The 17,377-nt window shown below is 37.2% G+C and overlaps 1 protein-coding gene across 11 annotated transcripts in view; it reads left to right on the top strand.

Annotated features, from left to right (window-relative positions):
• Positions 1–17,377, top strand: part of MICU1 (mitochondrial calcium uptake 1) — a 248,921-nt gene that overhangs the window by 154,160 nt on the left and 77,384 nt on the right. For all 11 annotated transcript variants that reach the window (XR_013377818.1, XM_077894920.1, XM_077894916.1 and 8 more), the window contains one exon: positions 12,786–12,868. Coding sequence is in view for 10 of the 11 variants with exons in the window: in XM_077894920.1 (XP_077751046.1) it covers positions 12,786–12,868 (83 nt within the window). In the remaining variant the exon portion in view is untranslated. The remainder of the gene's footprint in view (positions 1–12,785; positions 12,869–17,377) is intronic.

Genomic DNA, 17,377 nt, shown 5'->3' with positions numbered 1-17,377 from the left:
CCATTGAGCACCTGCCTTTGGTTCAGGGTGTGATCCCAGGATCCAGGATCGAGTCCCACATCGGGCTCCTTGTGGGGAGCCTGCTTCTCACTCTGCCTGTGTCTCTGCCTCTCTCTCTCTCTCTCTCTCTGTCTCTGTCTTTCACGAATAAATAAATCTTAAAAAAAAAAAGTCCTCTGAAAGTATCAAGCAGAGGAACAATAACAACAAAAAAAGAATGAAAAGAATTGAAGAAAACCTATTGGATATATGGGACGCTATTAAGAGAAATAGTCTACACATCATTGGAGTCCCATATAAAGAAGAGAACGGGGTAGAAAGGTTAAATAAATAATGACTGAGACCTTCCCAGACCTGGGGAGAGATTTGAACATTCAAGTGCATGAAGCAAATAGGTTACCACAAAATCTCAAACCAAAATGATTATAATGAAACTGATTAGGTCAAAGACAAAGACAGAATTTTACAGTAGCAAGAGAATACAAATTTCTCATACAAATTTCCAAAAAGGCTACCAGCTGAATTGTCAGCAGAAACTTTGCAGGCCACCAGAAAATGGAGTAATACATTCAGAGTGCTGAAAAAAAAAAAAAAACTTCCAACCAAGAATACTTTACCCAGCAAATTTGTCCTCCAAAGATGAAAGTGAAATAAATATGATCCTAACAAACAAAAGCTGAGAGACTTCATTACTGCCAGACCTGCCTTATAAGGAGTACTGAAAGTTCATCTTCAAGTGAAAGGACACTAACTAGTAATATGAAAATACAGAAAACACTGGTTAGTTAAGTACATAGTTAGATTCAGAATACTCTCAGACTGTAATATGGTGATGTGTTAACCACTCAACTCTAGTATAGAAGCTAAATGACATATTAAAATTAGCTATGAGTACATTAATAATGCATACACAGTATAAAAAGATGTATATTGTGACATCAAAAATAAAATGTTGGGAGGGAAGGGTAGAAATTTTGCCTGCAATCAAAATAAGTTAAATAGACATATCTGGAAGATGTTTGAATTAAGCCTCACAGTAACCACAAAGTAAAAAGCTATAGTAGATATACACAAGATAAAGAAAAGGAAACTAAAGTGTATCCACTATAGAAAAACATAAATTCACAAAGGAAGACAGAAAAGAAAAAAACAAAGGAACTACAAAAAATCCAGAAAACTATAAGATAGTAACTCTAAGCTAATGATCACTTAATGATCATTATATCATCAAATATTTAACAATTTTAAATATATATGCATCCAATATTGGAACACCTAAGTATATTAAGCAAATGCCAACAGATCTGAAGGGAGTGAGAATACATTAATATTAGAGGACTTTGGGATCCCTTGGTGGTGCAGCGGTTTGGCGCCTGCTTTTGGCCCAGGGCGCGATCCTGGAGACCCAGGATTGAATCCCACGTCGGGCTCCCGGTGCATGGAGCCTGCTTCTCTCTCTGCCTGTGTCTCTGCCTCTCTCTGTGTCTGTGTGTGTGACTATCATAAATAAATAAAAATTAAAAAAAATATTAGAGGACTTCAATACTCGACTTTCAACCATTTTTTAAATCTTTATTATTTTGTTTTTGATATATTTCTTATAAATAACATGGTTTGATCCAATCTGAGAGCATTTGTCTTTTAATAGAGGAATTTAGTTCTTGTAACTTTGTTGTGATTTATTTGGTCTTTCACTTTATGTTTCTAATGCTTTCTTGCTATTTTTTTCTTTAAAATTTTTGTTCTAGGCATTGCAGGTTTTCATGGAGCTCTTATAGCAGTTTGTATTTTAGAAGGCCTCTTTCCCCTTTTTCTTTATTTTAGTTTCAGGCTGTGTTTTGGTTACCCTTGAGATACTTACATTTCAAAAACATGGTAAGAGGATGCCTGGGTGGCCTAGTAGTTGAGCGGCTGCCTTTGGCTCAGGTGGAGATCCTGGGGTCCTGAAATGAGTCTGGCATCCAGGTCTCTGCTCAGTAGGGATCCTGCTTCTCCACCCCCCCACCCTCCCACCCCCGCCTATGTCTCTGCCTTTAAAAAAAAAAAAAAAAGGTAAGATTTACATCTTCAAGGAACCTAGAAAGAAACTCTTAGAAGTGTTAGTGCCTTTTGGATGGTTTTGGCAGTCCCAATTAAAATGTAGTAGCACCACCCTATGATTAGAGGGAACACACTGTAAAAATAATTCTCTGGACTCAGGGTCAAATGGGGATTCTTCAAGGGTTGGAAAGGAAGAAGGGGGTCATTTGGGTCACTGTGGTCATGGAAATGATAAACCCGTTGGACCATGGCGGTTTTGCAAAGCAGGACATGGGCTTCATCTTAATATTTTCTATTCACTGTGAACGTAAATAGCGATCACTGAGATGGAATAATGGGCACAAGGAGCCAGGCAATAAATTAGTGCAGAAGAGGGTCCTGGTGTGAGTATCACTGGCTCTAGGGGACTTCTCCTTCCCCTTTCCTTCTTCCTCCCCACTAGAGGCCTCAGTAATCCAGTTATTCCACTGGTGGCAGGGATGTCTTCTGTGGTGACACTTCTGCCCTGTTCAGAGAAAACTGATGGGGCTCAGAATTTGTAGTATCTCAGAGGAAACAAGCATGTAGCCTAGATAGATCTTCAAGAAAGTTATGGATTTGAGGGTCTTTAGAGATACCGTCCAGTTGACACTTTTTGGCAGCTGTGAGTAAAAATTCAGAGCCCTTTCAAACAAAATCTGCAATGGCCAATTCCCTGTTTCCTGCTACATAAAATCTTAAAGGTTTGAATTTCAAGGTTAGTTTTTTTAATCTCAGTTTGTACATCTTGATTTTTTCCCCTTGTTACCTCAGTCTTTTGTGTTATTACCAGAAAATTTTGGGTGACATCACTGTGAGCCCTCTTCATATGTGGCTGCTTCCTTTTCAGGTGTCCAAGAGGCCTCTCCTCAATTGAGGTCTGCCTCCACTCAGGTGACATTCAAAGGGTCTTTGGGAAAAGTCCCTAGGCCTCTGCATTGTGATACCAGAGACTTGTCATGACATATTGGTATGCATGACATTGAATAACACCCAGGAAGCATCCATGGGTTTTGTATTTATCAAAGAGCTGATGTACCTCCTTGGGGTTCTTAGGAGATGCTGGCTGGCACCAGATATTCAGGACATTTATATTTGTCCATTAACTTATTTAGCAACATCACACCAGGGATTGAACCCATAATATCCCATTGGGTCAGTGAACGAAGAGCAACAGTAATACGTAGTGATACAGAGATGATAGGCCTGTTGTATTTTTCCTCTGTTGTATTTTTCCTCTGGAGTGTCACTGGTTTCCATTTGCGAGGCTATTTCACTCTTCTGGAGAAGGACATGTAATCCAGGTACGGCCCACTGACTCCGAGGTCAAAGGGGGAGGTCTCCCATCCTCACAGCAATCTTTTCCTTTTACCTTTTGCCTAGAGCCTTTCCTCAGGCAGTGACAACAGCCTTGTAATTTAATCAACTCTCCTTGACTCACCTTGGCCTTGAGGTCTGAAGTACCCTGATGCACAGTGATTGTCACTTAAGGCCCCTGTATTTAGTAGTCTAATAGTCTTGTTAGACCAGATGGCTTTGATCATGCTACTCTGGAGAGATAGTTGGATTAATACAGCAGCCTTGACTTTTTGGGTTGGCAACCCCAGGCAACACATGACAGAGGCAACATGAGAAAGCATATAGCAGCCTGATAGACCCCCAGCAAGCAGTGCCTGTTTCTCAGATGGTGTTACCTTCTGAATTAGGTAGTTAGTAAGCAAGTTGCAGGTAAAGGGCATTCCCCCCAGTTAACTACACAAAACAATCATGCATTTCTGCTGCCTGCTTGTGTTTTTTGGTTTTTGGGGGGTTTTGTTTGTTTGTTTGTTTGTTTGTTTTGCTCAGGCCTTAGCTTCCGCATTATAGAAGGTTAACTGTGGCCTAGAAATGCCCCGGGGACACTCACCTGGGCCCTGGTAAACTTCCCACAGACATCTCCCCTCTCCAAAACAAAGTTATGACTGCACTGATCCTTGTGGTTCTTATTGTAATTCCAAGATACCCTTCAGCAACAACTGTCAGGAAACTTAAAAAAAAAAAAAAAAAAAAAAAAAAAAAAAGGTTTATTACTTAAAAGACCTAGAAACTACACTGCACAACTAGGCCCACACAGTGAGTGAGGTTGCAGGTAGAGAGTGCCTGAGGATACAGTTCTGCTTTTATTGGGCTTGAGGGTGGGGGCCGAGGGGCTCACAGGCTTACTGTACATTGGTGAATTTAAAGCATAAAAGCCAGGGGGTGCCTGGGTGGCTCAGTAGGTTAAGCATCTGCTTTAGCCGGGATCAGGATCTCAGGCTTCTTGGATTGAGCCCTGCATGGGGCTCCCTGCTCATTGGGGAGTCTGTTGCCCCTGCTGCTCCTCTTCCTCCTACTCCTCTTCCTGTTGTCTCTCTCACAAGTAAATAAATAAAATATTTTTTAAAAAATTAAAAAGAAATAGATGAAACATAAGAGCCAAAGTGTGAAGTGTAGGGAAAAGACAAGTGGTCCAAATGGTTAGTGATAGAAATCACTCACCGTCTCTAAAACAAAGGAGCCTCAGTGCTGAGAGATGGTCCAGCTCTGTCAAGTCACTTAGCTGGCATTGTGTCTCTTTGAGATAGCCCTCTTTGAAGTGCATACCTTGGCCACCAAAGCTTCAGGCTCTTGAATTACAAAAAAGGAAACTGTCAGGGTTTATAATTCAGGTAGTGTTTGAATTAAATTATAAGTGTGTGTGTGTGTGTGTGTATCTGGAGGGATGGGGGGTGCAATATGACTTTTTTTTTTTGCAATATGACTTTTGTCCAGGATGAAATCCTCCATTTCTTTTGATGTCTTCTATTAGAAGTTGAGAAATCTAGCTTCCTTTCACTTTCTTCTCTCTACTCAGTTTTTACAATTTTAAAAATCTGGCTATTTTTTATTCCACATTTCTTTAAATGGCTTTACATTACATATTTTCTCTTTCAGAGGTATTTCTTCTACTTCATTGTTATATATTTTACATTTTGGCAAAATAGCCAAGAGTATGTGCTCTAGTGATCTGCCTGGATTTGAATTCTGGCTCTGGGACCCTGGACCCACTGTACCTTAGTTTACTCTTCTTTAACAAGGGATGGATGTAATAGTATGATGTCATGGAGCAGTTGGGAGGATTAAATAATTCATATAAAGTGCCTATACATAATAAATGACATTTAATAGGTGCCGGTTGCCATGATTATTATCATATTAATAACCATTATTTAAGCTTGACTCTGTTATACTGATTTTATTGCTCACTTAATTTATTGCTCACTTCTTAATTGATCTCATCTTCCCAGTCTTTATTTCTTTATTTTGATTGATTTTTGTTGTTGGCTAAAGAATTTCCTCAACCGGAGATTACAAACTTTTTCTTAAAGAGGATGATAAATATTTTAGGCTTGCTGGCGATGACAACTACTAAGGTCTCTTTGCTACTACTCAACTCTGCCCTTGTAGCTCAAAAGCTGCCATAGTCAGTACATAAACCAGTGGCTAGCCAGGAGGGCATAGTTTACTGATCCTTGCTCAAAACTTTTGTTTCTATTTTTTGTGTTACCTTAGTAAGGTAAGTGGATTATACAGTTCCAAAGCCCTTGCATGTTTGAGAATATCTTCTGTCACTGATGTAGGTAAATGATGAATTCATTTGTATGTAATTCTTAGAAGACAATTGTTTTCCCTCAAGGTTTTATAGAACTTGCTGTAGTGTTCAAGTGTTAGGGACAATTGTGATACAACATATTACTTCTTTTTTTATGATAAATAATGTTTTTTCTTCCTGGATGGCCGAAGATTTCTGTTTTCTTTGTCCCTGGCATTTGTCATTTCACCAGGGGAACTATTTTCTATTCTGGTTAAAACAACAAGGCTAAGAAGAAAAACCTTATTGTCTGGTTTTCATCCACTAAGGACATTTTCTATATATATTGTATTTCAAAAGTTAGCAATGAAATTTTTTTTTACCTTATCATTTTGAATTTCGTATGATGTGGTTTGGTATTTTAAGTGGCAGAATGAATGTTCACTGTTCCATAATATATAGTTTGGTTCCTCTTTAACAGAAGCATACAGCTGCACAACCACAGAAAACATATTCTGGAGAGGCACCTGGGTGGCTCTGTCAGTAAACGCCCACCTCTTGGTTTCAGCTCAGGTTATGATCTCAGGGTTATGAGATTGAGCCCCTGCATCCAGCTCTGTGCTCAATGGGGTGTCTGCTTGAGATTCTCTCTCTCTCCCTCTGCTACTCCTCCCCCCACCCACTCCTGCCCTCTTGCAGCTCATAAATAAATAAATAAATAAATAAATAAATAAATAAATAAATAAATAAAATCTTAAAAAAAAGAAAGAAAACATTCTGGAAACAATCTGATTAAATTACTTCGTTTGAACTTTATTAAAACACTAAATGGTAAAGAACTAAAATTTATAGTATAGTCAAACTCATTACAGTGTTTTAAATTGTAATTCTAGTATAACCCACAGAAAAAAAAACCTTGATTTTAACTATTTCATAAAAGTGTCTATGATATTTCACAGTAAGTGGTATGAGCCAAGTATAGTCCATGTGGATATTTTTAATTTGCCATTCTGTATCTTGTATTTCAAGAATAATTGTTTGCCCAATTTCACAGCAGAATGCCATAGTTATTCTCATCAACTCTATTGACTTCAGATGGCAAGATTAATAGTTGATATTTTGGTCAGTAGATAATTCTACAAGACAAAGATGAGGGGAAGCTTGACAATAAGGTTTCTGAGTTATACTTTCTGAGCAGAAAGTATAATAGTTAAATTTTTGAGCCACTGATATTCTTATCATGCCCTACTTCACATAAATATGCCTTTACACCCAGCTAACTATAAAATACATAACTTTATAAAAAGAAGTTTTCCTTGACTTTGTACTTACCATTTGTCATTCTTTAAGCCTTTTATATTTTTCAAATATTTGCAGCCTTCATTATTAACTATAGTGTTAATGTGACATTTGCCATGAACTATTAGAAAAAGCTGAAAAGGCCATTATTATCATATTTACTACCTGAAAAATAGTTACTAAGAGAAATGAAATCAGACTGATAAGGCAACTTATTGGTGAAAAGAAAACTACTCTATTGCTGCTTAAGTGTGTTTAAAATAATTTTTAGAATATTTTCATTTTGTGTAGCACTTCTTCTGAAGCTAAATCATCCCAAGGAAATGTATAACTATAACACATTGTGCTATGGGAACTCTTCCCATTTCCTCTGTATAAAAGGCAGAAAGATTTCTTTCAGACTGCACATAACCATCAGACCTAGAAGAATTCAGGGAGGAATACTGTTTTAAAATCCAATCTTACAGGTTTTTCTCTCCTCTTTCCCCAAGCCTAGTATTATCATAGCAAGCAAGACACTAAGCCTTCATATAAGAGGAATGCTAGTACATTAGTCGGCAAAGAAACAGTCTTGTTGTTTCTAGAAAGGATACATCATTCCAGAATTAGCTATGTTTAAGATATTCTGCATTCATGGGAGGCATTGACCATCTGAAGTACCCCAGAGGAGTGCTGTTGAGTGCTGAATTCTGGAAGCAAATTCTGAGAAACTGTAGTAGAGACGTGATAATATGTTTTTATGTATTCAGAAGGCCGTCATAGAGATGGGGAAGCAGATTTATTTATTTATTTATGTTTTTATCTCTGTAATAAATTAAACCAGGACAGTTTGTAGGAGCTACACAAAATTAGATTTGTATTCTGTATGAGAAGAAAAGCTCAATTAATACGGCCAACGATGGTTAGACTTTAGAAAGGGTGACATTTCTCTCCCAGAAATAATCAGATCATCGTTACAAATTCAGTAGGCAAATTCATCATTAAATAGAGGTTCATCATAATCTAAAAGTTTTTTTCCTAACTCAGAGTTCTCTGATATTGCATATTAATTACCTCATTTATCCTATAGCCTCATTTTATAACAAGAATAGTGCAGGTAGGAATTCTGTGGTAGGAGAATCAAACCAACAGGAACTAAGAATCCAACCTGCTCATGTTTTTGTTTATTCTGTCAGTACTACTAAAAAAGAATTTAAGGCATAATGACACATGTTGTTGGAAGAGCCAGAATTAGAGCCTTAGTCTTGTGCCTTTTCTATTAAAAAACAGTAAGCAAAACAGTCATGAGGGTCTTGAGACAGCTAGTGTCATTGCTAGTGTCTGATTATTTGACTTACTACACATAGACAAAGATGCTTTTTTTTTTCTTATTATAAAATGAAGCAGAAAAATCTATTGTGCTTCCAGGAACAATTGAGTCGTTATTGTTATCACTGTTGTTAATAATAGAATAATATCAACACAGGTTCTTAACTAGAACAGACCTAATGGATCTCCATTCCTAGTAGCAAAGATTGTCATGGAATTCTGAGTAAAAGAGGTACAGTTATGAACTTTGTATAGAATCTTACTGTTTTAATCAGTTCCAACATATGCTATCCTTTTGGAAATCATTGTACAGGAAAAAGATTTTGTCGTTAATGCAGTGGGGGAAAGCTAAAGCTTCACTGTTCACTCTGTAAGTAGCCTGGAATTCAAAAGAATTCCTCTCTCAGTTCCTAACTCACAAATAGGTTGTGAGTTAGCAGAAACCCTGGACACCTTAAAGCTTTCCAGAACAGCTAGATGTAAAAATTATACTGAAGGACACCTGGGTGGTTCAGTTAGTTGAGCATCCAACTCTTGATTTCAGCTCAGGTCGTGATCTCAGGGTTCCTGGGATTGAACTCCACATCACATTAGCCTCCATGCTCAGCAGGGAGTCTGCCTCAGGATTCTCTCCCCCTGCCCCTCCCACTACTCTCTCCCTCTCCTCAAATAAACACATCTTTGAAGAAAAGTAATTATATACATATATATTATTCTGAGGCCTACTTTTAAAGGGAGATAAGGCAATAGAAGAAACATGATAAGCGGGGATCCCTGGGTGGCTCAGCGGTTTGGCGCCTGCCTTTGGCCCAGGGCGCGATCCTGGAGTTCCGGGATCGAGTCCCGCATCAGGCTCCCGGCGTGGAGCCTGCTTCTCCCTCTGCCTGTGTCTCTGCCTCTCTCTCTCTCTCTATCATAAATAAATAAATAAAGCTTTAAAAAAGAAAAAGAAACATGATAAGCAAATGAAGATTGAACAGGCTAAAAGAGCTGTTCTGGAAGAACCTTTCCTGATAGACTGGTGAGGCCTTGAGAGCATACAAGGCTGCTGCCCTGACGTGCCTCATTTTGACCAGCACACTAGAAGCTCAGCCCCTAGAGTACTGTCAGTGCCTATGCTTTAATGAGCACTCTAAGTAGCTCCACATAAAGCAGATACTCTGTTTGAAAGTAAGCCAGGATCAAGAGATATAGAAAGCTCAAGAAGTACAAGGTGTACTTTGGTAAAATGAATTTAACCTTAGTTGTAGGAGGACATATAAACTATGATTTGCTAAAATAACTCAGTCATTTAAATGATGACTGTGCCTTCACAAAATTCACAGGACAGTGAGAATAAACTATGATGATAAAGCTAAAATTTTAAGCACCGTGTGCACCTCTGTAATCAGTGGAGATAGGGAATGGGAACGCTGCTTTAATTCTTGAGCTTTAATTCAACATACTGACTGGGTCTTGCCAATTTTTCCCCCATTTGTGTTCCTTTGGACTGTATTCCTCCTGATGTGACCTCCTCTGTCACTGCTTCGTTTCTCCTTCCTTTTACCTTAAATATTGGCTTCCAGCTCCACCTTCTCCTCAACCTCCACTTCTCCGTGGGCACCCTCACTTCAGGCTGTGTGCCAGTGACTGCCAGCTTTCACCTTTCTTGTCTAAGTTTTAGACCCATGTTTCCTACTATCTCAGCGGTTTCAACTGCATAGGCTGTGGACCCCTTGAATTCAGCAGGTCTGGTCTGAATTCCTTTTATTTCTCAAACGTTTTACATCCATTTCAGCTCTGGGTTAATGACACACAAGCTACCCAGTAGCCTAAGCTACCCTGTCAGCCTTTTTAACTCTCAACTCTTCACAGCTAATTAATCATTAAGTTGCATAATTCCACCTCCTTATTTCAAATTTGTTTCTTCCTCTCCATCACCACTGCCATTACCTCAGTTCACATTTTCAACCTTTACAAGAGCTGTGATCTTTTCTTAAGCTGGTTCTTGTTTTCTAACATCCTTCAATTCATGCTGTAGCCAGAGAAATCCTTTATAAATGCTTGTTTGATGGTGTTGCTCCCCCACTGAAAACTTTCAACAGCTTTATATTTTCTGCGTTTGTTAAAATCTCAGGTATCTACAAGGAATAGGCAAATAATGTATTTGAAAGAAGTGGGCCGAGTATGAGACAATATGGGGAGAATAGCAGAATGCATTCCTGCCTAAAGCAATTCATATTCAGAATTTTTTAAAACATGTGACAAACCTATTTGAGAATCTAATGTTGCCTATGGGTTTCCAGTTAGTGCAGCCAAGTCTAACATATGAACATGGCATATGCAATATTTCTCTTATGTCAGGTATGTCCTTGAGATGAACAGCTTGGAACTCAGCTATCGCAGAGACTGATCTAATCAGTGAGTCATGTTTTGGTTTGGTTTCGTTTCTAGGTTAAAACATATCAGAATAGAGTATGTGTGTATAACTGTTAAGAACCACTGTCTTCCTATTGGATGCCATGGAGCATAATGAAACAGTTTATTGCCTCTGGAGTCAGTGCTAACCTAGGTTCACATAACAGTTTGCCACATATTAGCTGTGTAATTCTGAGCTAGTCATTTATGGCTTTGAGCTCCAATTTCCTACCCTGTTTAAAAAATAAAGAGAAACCTTCAGGGTTGAGCATACAAAATCAGATAATTATTGAGCTTTAAATTATTGTGCTCAATGCTTGGCATAGTAACTCTTCAGTAAAAGACAGCACCCAGACAAGTAGGAAAAATTTAAGAAGTGACAAGGAATATACAAAAATTCCCTCATCAGTGTCTTTTACAACAATGGTATTTATGGCCTAAAGGAGAGCAAGCCTGTTGGAAGAAGCCATTATCAAGTAAGGCAGGCAATTGGAAGCTGACAAACACATGATTCACCCAGGCAACTAAAAACCAGGAGCTCACCAGTCTGTCTGGCTAGCTAGCTAAAAATGGAATATAACCTTACAAGATGTTACTATTGACAAATATGTGAGCAAGATGGAAATATAGATTACCTGTAACTATGCATAATGTACCAAGCCCTTTTTACTTTTCTTGTTCATGAATAATCTTTTAAATTAAAAAAAAATGATGTTAACTGAAAATTTCATTCAATAGTATTAGCATATATAGGATATTTTATTTTGGTTTATTCTCTACATCTATATAAATTTGAGATACTGAGAGAAGGAAGTAAACAACTTTGTTTTCTTTGCCAGAACATTTTGCATGGTGAGGAAGGAGGGACATTATATTTTATTCTAATGTACAAGCATGTTAATTATATTTATATTATAGTGATTGATCTAGGAACACTAAAATGTCTTGAGCTTTTACCATTCAATTAAGGGAAAGAAAATACATGCCCTCATCTTCTTAAGCTTTGCATTTTTCACTTTGTTTTTTAAACTTCAGCTTTTTTTGGTATTTACATATACTTTGCTCAGTAATTTGTGTACCCAGCTGACATGGTTGAAATAGGAGGTTGAGGGATCCCTGGGTGGCACAGTGGTTTGGCGCCTGCCTTTGGCCCAGGGCACAATCCTGGAGACCCAGGATCGAATCCCACGTCGGGCTCCCAGTGCATGGAGCCTGCTTCTCCCTCTGCCTGTGTCTCTGCCTCTCTCTCTCTCTCTCACTGTGTGCCTATCATAAATAAATAAAAAAAGAAAAAGAATAAAAGAAAAAAAGAAAAAAAAGAAATAGGAGGTTGAGTAGTATCCTCTTCTGCCTATAGATAATAACCTAATGGCTGAATGACATCTACTGAACTCCTGATTACACTTAAAATGGAGAGACTAGAAGACCAAAGTAGAAATCTAGCTTTTTTTTTTTTTTTACATCTCTTTATTTGTTTTAGAAAGAAAGAGAGCGAGCAGGCACACATGCATGAGCAGGGGAAGGGGTAGAGGGAGAGTAAGAAGCAGAATCCCTGCTGAGTGTGGAGCCAAATGTCACCAAATCCCACAACCTAGAAATCACGACCTGAGCTGGGGCCAGGAGCCAGGTGCTCAGCCAACTGAGCCATCCAGGTGCCCCAAAATCTAGCTGGTTTTTAAAAGGCAAGACAAAGACTTAGAGTTTCAGCCTCTTACTTTCTAAGCCTCTACTTATAAGCAGACTTTCATGCCCAGATAAAAAATACTATATTTAAGTAACAGAGCAACTTTAATATGATACAGTTAAGAGGATGGCTTCTAAGAAAGCAAAGCTGACATATCTAGGAGAATAATGGTGAAACTCAAGAGACAAGTGCTGTCTTTACTGGCCGTAGTCAAGTTTGTCTTTCAGTTTTAAGGAGTACTGCTGCAAGATTGATCTAGGTAAGTATGGTAGCATTCTGTGACTTGATATTACATTTTAGTGTTTAACCATCTGTTTTTCTTAAAGGAGTGATTTTTTAATTTTTAGTCAATGCCTTCTAAATATTTTTCTTTCTTCCCTCTCTTTCTTCTTCTCCTTCCCTCTCCTTCTTCTCCTTCCCTCTCATCCTATCCTTCCTTTCTACTTGCAGCTCCTCAGAGAAATTTTGAAATTGCCTTCAAGATGTTTGACTTGAATGGAGATGGAGAAGTAGACATGGAGGAGTTTGAACAGGCAAGTTATCCTAGAAAGTTCCTTTAAGTACATTAATATTTAATACATTTTCATGTGACTTGGAGTTATTTTGGTCTTGGTCAGCATACTCAGGTGCTATCCAATTTTTGAAATACGTAATGTGTCATTTCTGCACTTTTAACAAGTGGGTTTTATTTATTTATTTTTTTACTCTAAGTGTAAGGAGTTATTTGAGCATATGATTAAGGTCAAAGTTGTTCCAGTTCCCCAATATGGATTAGACTGTGATGCTGAGATGAAATTCATCATGTGTTTAGTCAATTTTTATTAAACAGTTCCTTTGTGCCAGTAATTCCAGAATATAAAGATGAATGACATATGTTCTGAAAGGATTTCTGTAAGAAAAGGAAAAATGGTACCATGCCTTTGACCGTGTAGCAGGTCCAAGCTATAGATATGTACAGTTTTTGATGAGTCCCAGGAAGAGATTACATTTCCTTAAAATTTCTATCATTGATGGGCCATAATACTTCTCTAGATACAATTACTATGATTGTCAAAATGACTTCAAAATAAAACAAACCGAAACAAACAAAATATATATATGTATGTGGGAGAAAGTATGAGGAACAAATATCTTTAAATAAAAAATTAACATCCTACAAAATTTGATATGTTTGTATTTTCATTATTATTCAGTTTGAAATATTTTCTACTTCACAGTCTCTTTTTTGATCCCTCAATTGCTTAGAAGCCTGCTGTTCCTCTGCTCTCTGTCAAATAAATAAATAAAATCTTTTTTTAAAAAGTATATTGTTTAATTTCCAAGTTTTGAGGTTTTGTTCTTTTAGTTATCTTACTGCTACTGATATCTAATTTAATTACATTGTGCTTAGAAAACATACTGTGCATGATTTAATCCTTATTTTAAATGTATTGAGCCTTGTTTTATGCAACTGCATTTGATCTATCTTGATAAGCATCAATGTGTCTTCTTAAAGAACGTGTATTCTGCAGTTATTGAGTATGGCATTTTATAAACATCAATTCTGTCTAGCATCTGGGTGGCTCAGTCAGTTGAGCATCTGTCCTCAGGTCATGATCCGAAGTCCCACATCTGACTTCCTGCTCGGCAGGGAGTTTGCTTTTCCCTTACCTGCTCACACTCGAGTGCATGCTCTCTCTCCTTCTCTCTGTCAAATAGATAAATAAAATCTTTATTTTTAACAAACTATTTTATTTATCTATTTGACAGAGAGAGAGAGAGAGAGCACAAGCAGGGAGGGTGGCAGGCAGGGGGAGAGGGAGATGGGGGGCTTGATGCCAGGACTCTGAGATCATGACCTGAGCCAAAGGCTGCCACTTAACCAAATGAGCCACCCAGGTGCCCCATAAATCTTTAAATGTCAATTCAGTCAAGTTGGTTGACAGTGTTGTTCAGATATTGTTTGTCCTTACTGATTTTCTTTAACGTAGTCATTCTAGCAGTTTTTTAAGATGGAGTTGTTAAAATCTGCAACTATAACTATGCAGTTGTTTGTTTCTCCTTAATTCTGTTGATTTTAGCTTTATGTATTTTGACATTCTCTGTACATTTTTGATTGTTAGGTTTTCCTCATGAATCAATCCTGTTATAATTATGATATGTCACTCTTTATCTTTGGTAATACTCTATCTTAAAATCTACTTTGTGTGATTTTAATATAGCAACTCCAGCTATGCTACTATTTGCATGTATGTCTTTTTTTTCATCCATACTTTAAATATAGCTGTGTCCTTATATTTAAAGTGCATCTTTTATAAATAGCATTAGTTAGGTCTTGTTCTTTTTTTTAATCTATTCAAACAGTCTTTGCCTTTTAATTGCAGTACTTAGTCCATTAACATTTAACATAATTACTAGTGACATAATTTATCAATAATGTATGATGTATGTATGCAATTTATCAATGATATATGTAATTTATATATAATCTAATTGGAATTAGACCAACATTTTTGCCGTTTGTTTTCTGTTTGTTCTTTCAGATTTTTGTTCCTCCCTTTTTTGAGATTAAATATTTTTCCAAGAACTCTGGTTTATCTAGAATTTTAGCTGTACCTTTTTGCACTATTTTTAGTCGTTGCTCTAGAGAGTACAACATAGATTCTTAAATATACATAATCTACTTAAAATTAGTATTCACGTGAAAGGTAGAAACTTTGCTGGAGTACCTAGATGTTGCAGTCGGTTAAGCATCCACCTCTTGGTTTCAACTCAGATTATGATCTCAGGGTGGCGAGATCAGGTTCTGTGTTGAGCTCTGCACCTAGCATGGGGTCTTCTTGAGATTCTCTCTCCCTCTCCCTTTGCCCTTCCTCCTGCTCACTCACTCTCTCTTTCTCAAATAAATAAATGAAAATGTAGAAACTTTGCAACCTAAAGTTTTATTTGCCTCTTCTCCATCCTTTATGCTATAGTTGTTCTGTGTATTATATCTACAGACATTATAAGCCTCATAATAATTTTTGTAATTTTTGCTTTAACAGTCATGTTTTTGAAAGAAAATAAGAGAAAAAATAGTTTGTTATATTTACCATTCTGATGTCCTGTATTCCTTCCTGAATATCCTGGTTTCCATATGGTATTATTTCCATTCAATTGGAAAAACTTTTTTTCAAAGGTTTATTTTATTTACTCTAGAGATGGGGGAGAGGAGCAAAGAAAGGAGGAGAAAGAGTCTTAAGCAGACTCCAAACTGAACATGGAGCCTGATGCAGGGCTCCATCTCATGACCCTGAGATAATGACCTGAGCCAAAACCAAGAGTCCAATGTTTAACCCCCTATGCCACCCAGGTGCCCCAGAAAAACTTTGTTTTGCATTTTTTTAGGATACATGTGTTGGTGATGAATTAATTTATATCACCATTATTTAGGGAAGGAAGTTCTGGGCTTAGAGTTCTAGATGTAAATGTAAAATTCTCAGTTGTTGTTTCACTGTTTCTGTTTTCTTCTGATTAAAAAAATCTGTCAATTTAAATCATTGGTGCTCTATTTACAATATGTTGTTTTCTCTCTCTGCTTTCTAGATTTTCTCTTTATAATTGGTTTTCTAGAAATTTGATTACAGTGTGCCTCACTGTGGTTTTCTTTATATTTCTTTATATTTATATTTATCCTTTTGATGAGCTATTTACATAGCTATTTATATATTTGAATTTTTATTATTTTTATCAAATTTGAGAAATTTCTGGCCACTATGTCTTAAAAATTTTTTGGCCCCATTCTCTCTTACCTCTCTCTTCCAGTAATATAAATGTTAAGACCATATGTGATATTGCATCACAAATCTCTAAAGCTCTATTATTTTTTTTCAATCTTTTTTCCTTTCTGCTATTCAAACTGTATAGTTTTTATTGATTTATCTTCATATTCACTGACTTTCTTTGGTCAATTCTGCTATTAAGCTTATCTAGTAAATTTTTATTTCAGATATTGCATTTTTCAGTTCTAGAACTTTTTTTTAAGATTTTATTTATTTATTCATGAGAGAGAAAGAGAGAGAGAGGCAAATACACAGGCAGAGGGAGAAGTAGGCTCCATGCAGGGAGTCCGACATGGTACTCAATCCCGGGTCTCCAGGATCATGCCCTGGACTGAAGGTGGCGCTAAACCGCTGAGCCACCTGGGCTGCCCTAGAACTTATATTTTATTTTTGTTACAGTTTACCTTCTCATCTGAAATTTCCTAATTTTTCCTCATTCATAAGCATATATTGTGCTCTTGACCATTATTATTTAACTTTTAAAATTCTTGTCTACTAATTTGCAGTATCTTGATAATCTTGGAATTGATCTCCATTAATTGCCTTTTTCTCTTGAAGATGAGCTAAATTTTCGCATTCCTTCATATGTTAAGTAATTTTGGATTTTTGTCTAGATATTATAAATGACATGTTGACTTTAGATTTTGTTATATTCATCTGAAGAGTATTAGTGTTTTGTTTTAGCAGGCAATTAGCTCAACTGGATTTGATTAGAGTTTATATATACAATGTGGGACTTAACCTTTCAGAAGCAAAATAGCCATAACTTCCCTACTCCTATTACAGATACTAAACACTATATTTGAATTTAGAGCAGATGGGTCCTGGGTGGGTGTAGGTGGGTCAGTTGATTAAGCATCTGACTTGGGCTCAGGTAATGATCTCACAGTCCTGGGATCAAGCCCCATGTGGTGGGGGTGGGGGTGGGGTGGGGGTTCTTGCTCAGCAGGGAGCCTGCTTGTCCTTCTCCCTTGGCCCCTCCCTCTGCTCATGGTCTCTTTCTCAAGTAAATGGAGCAGATCTGTCTTATTTCTGTTATTGATGGTGATATGCAGAATGACTTGGAACAGCCACTTCATCATTCATTCACTTGTTAGAGAAGGGCGTGTTATTTCATCTAATGTGATCCCTTAATAACTAGCTTTCTTAAACTTAATATTGGTCACTAGGAATCTTGATGTAAAAACTCTTAGACCAAAAACAAAACATAATTATAACGTACCTTGTGAACAAATGGCTCTC

The sequence above is a fragment of the Canis aureus genome, chromosome 4, assembly GCF_053574225.1.
Source record: "Canis aureus isolate CA01 chromosome 4, VMU_Caureus_v.1.0, whole genome shotgun sequence".
Lineage (NCBI taxonomy): Eukaryota > Metazoa > Chordata > Mammalia > Carnivora > Canidae > Canis > Canis aureus.
Note: the sequence above shows the minus strand (reverse complement) of the source record. Positions and strands in the feature narration are given on the sequence as shown.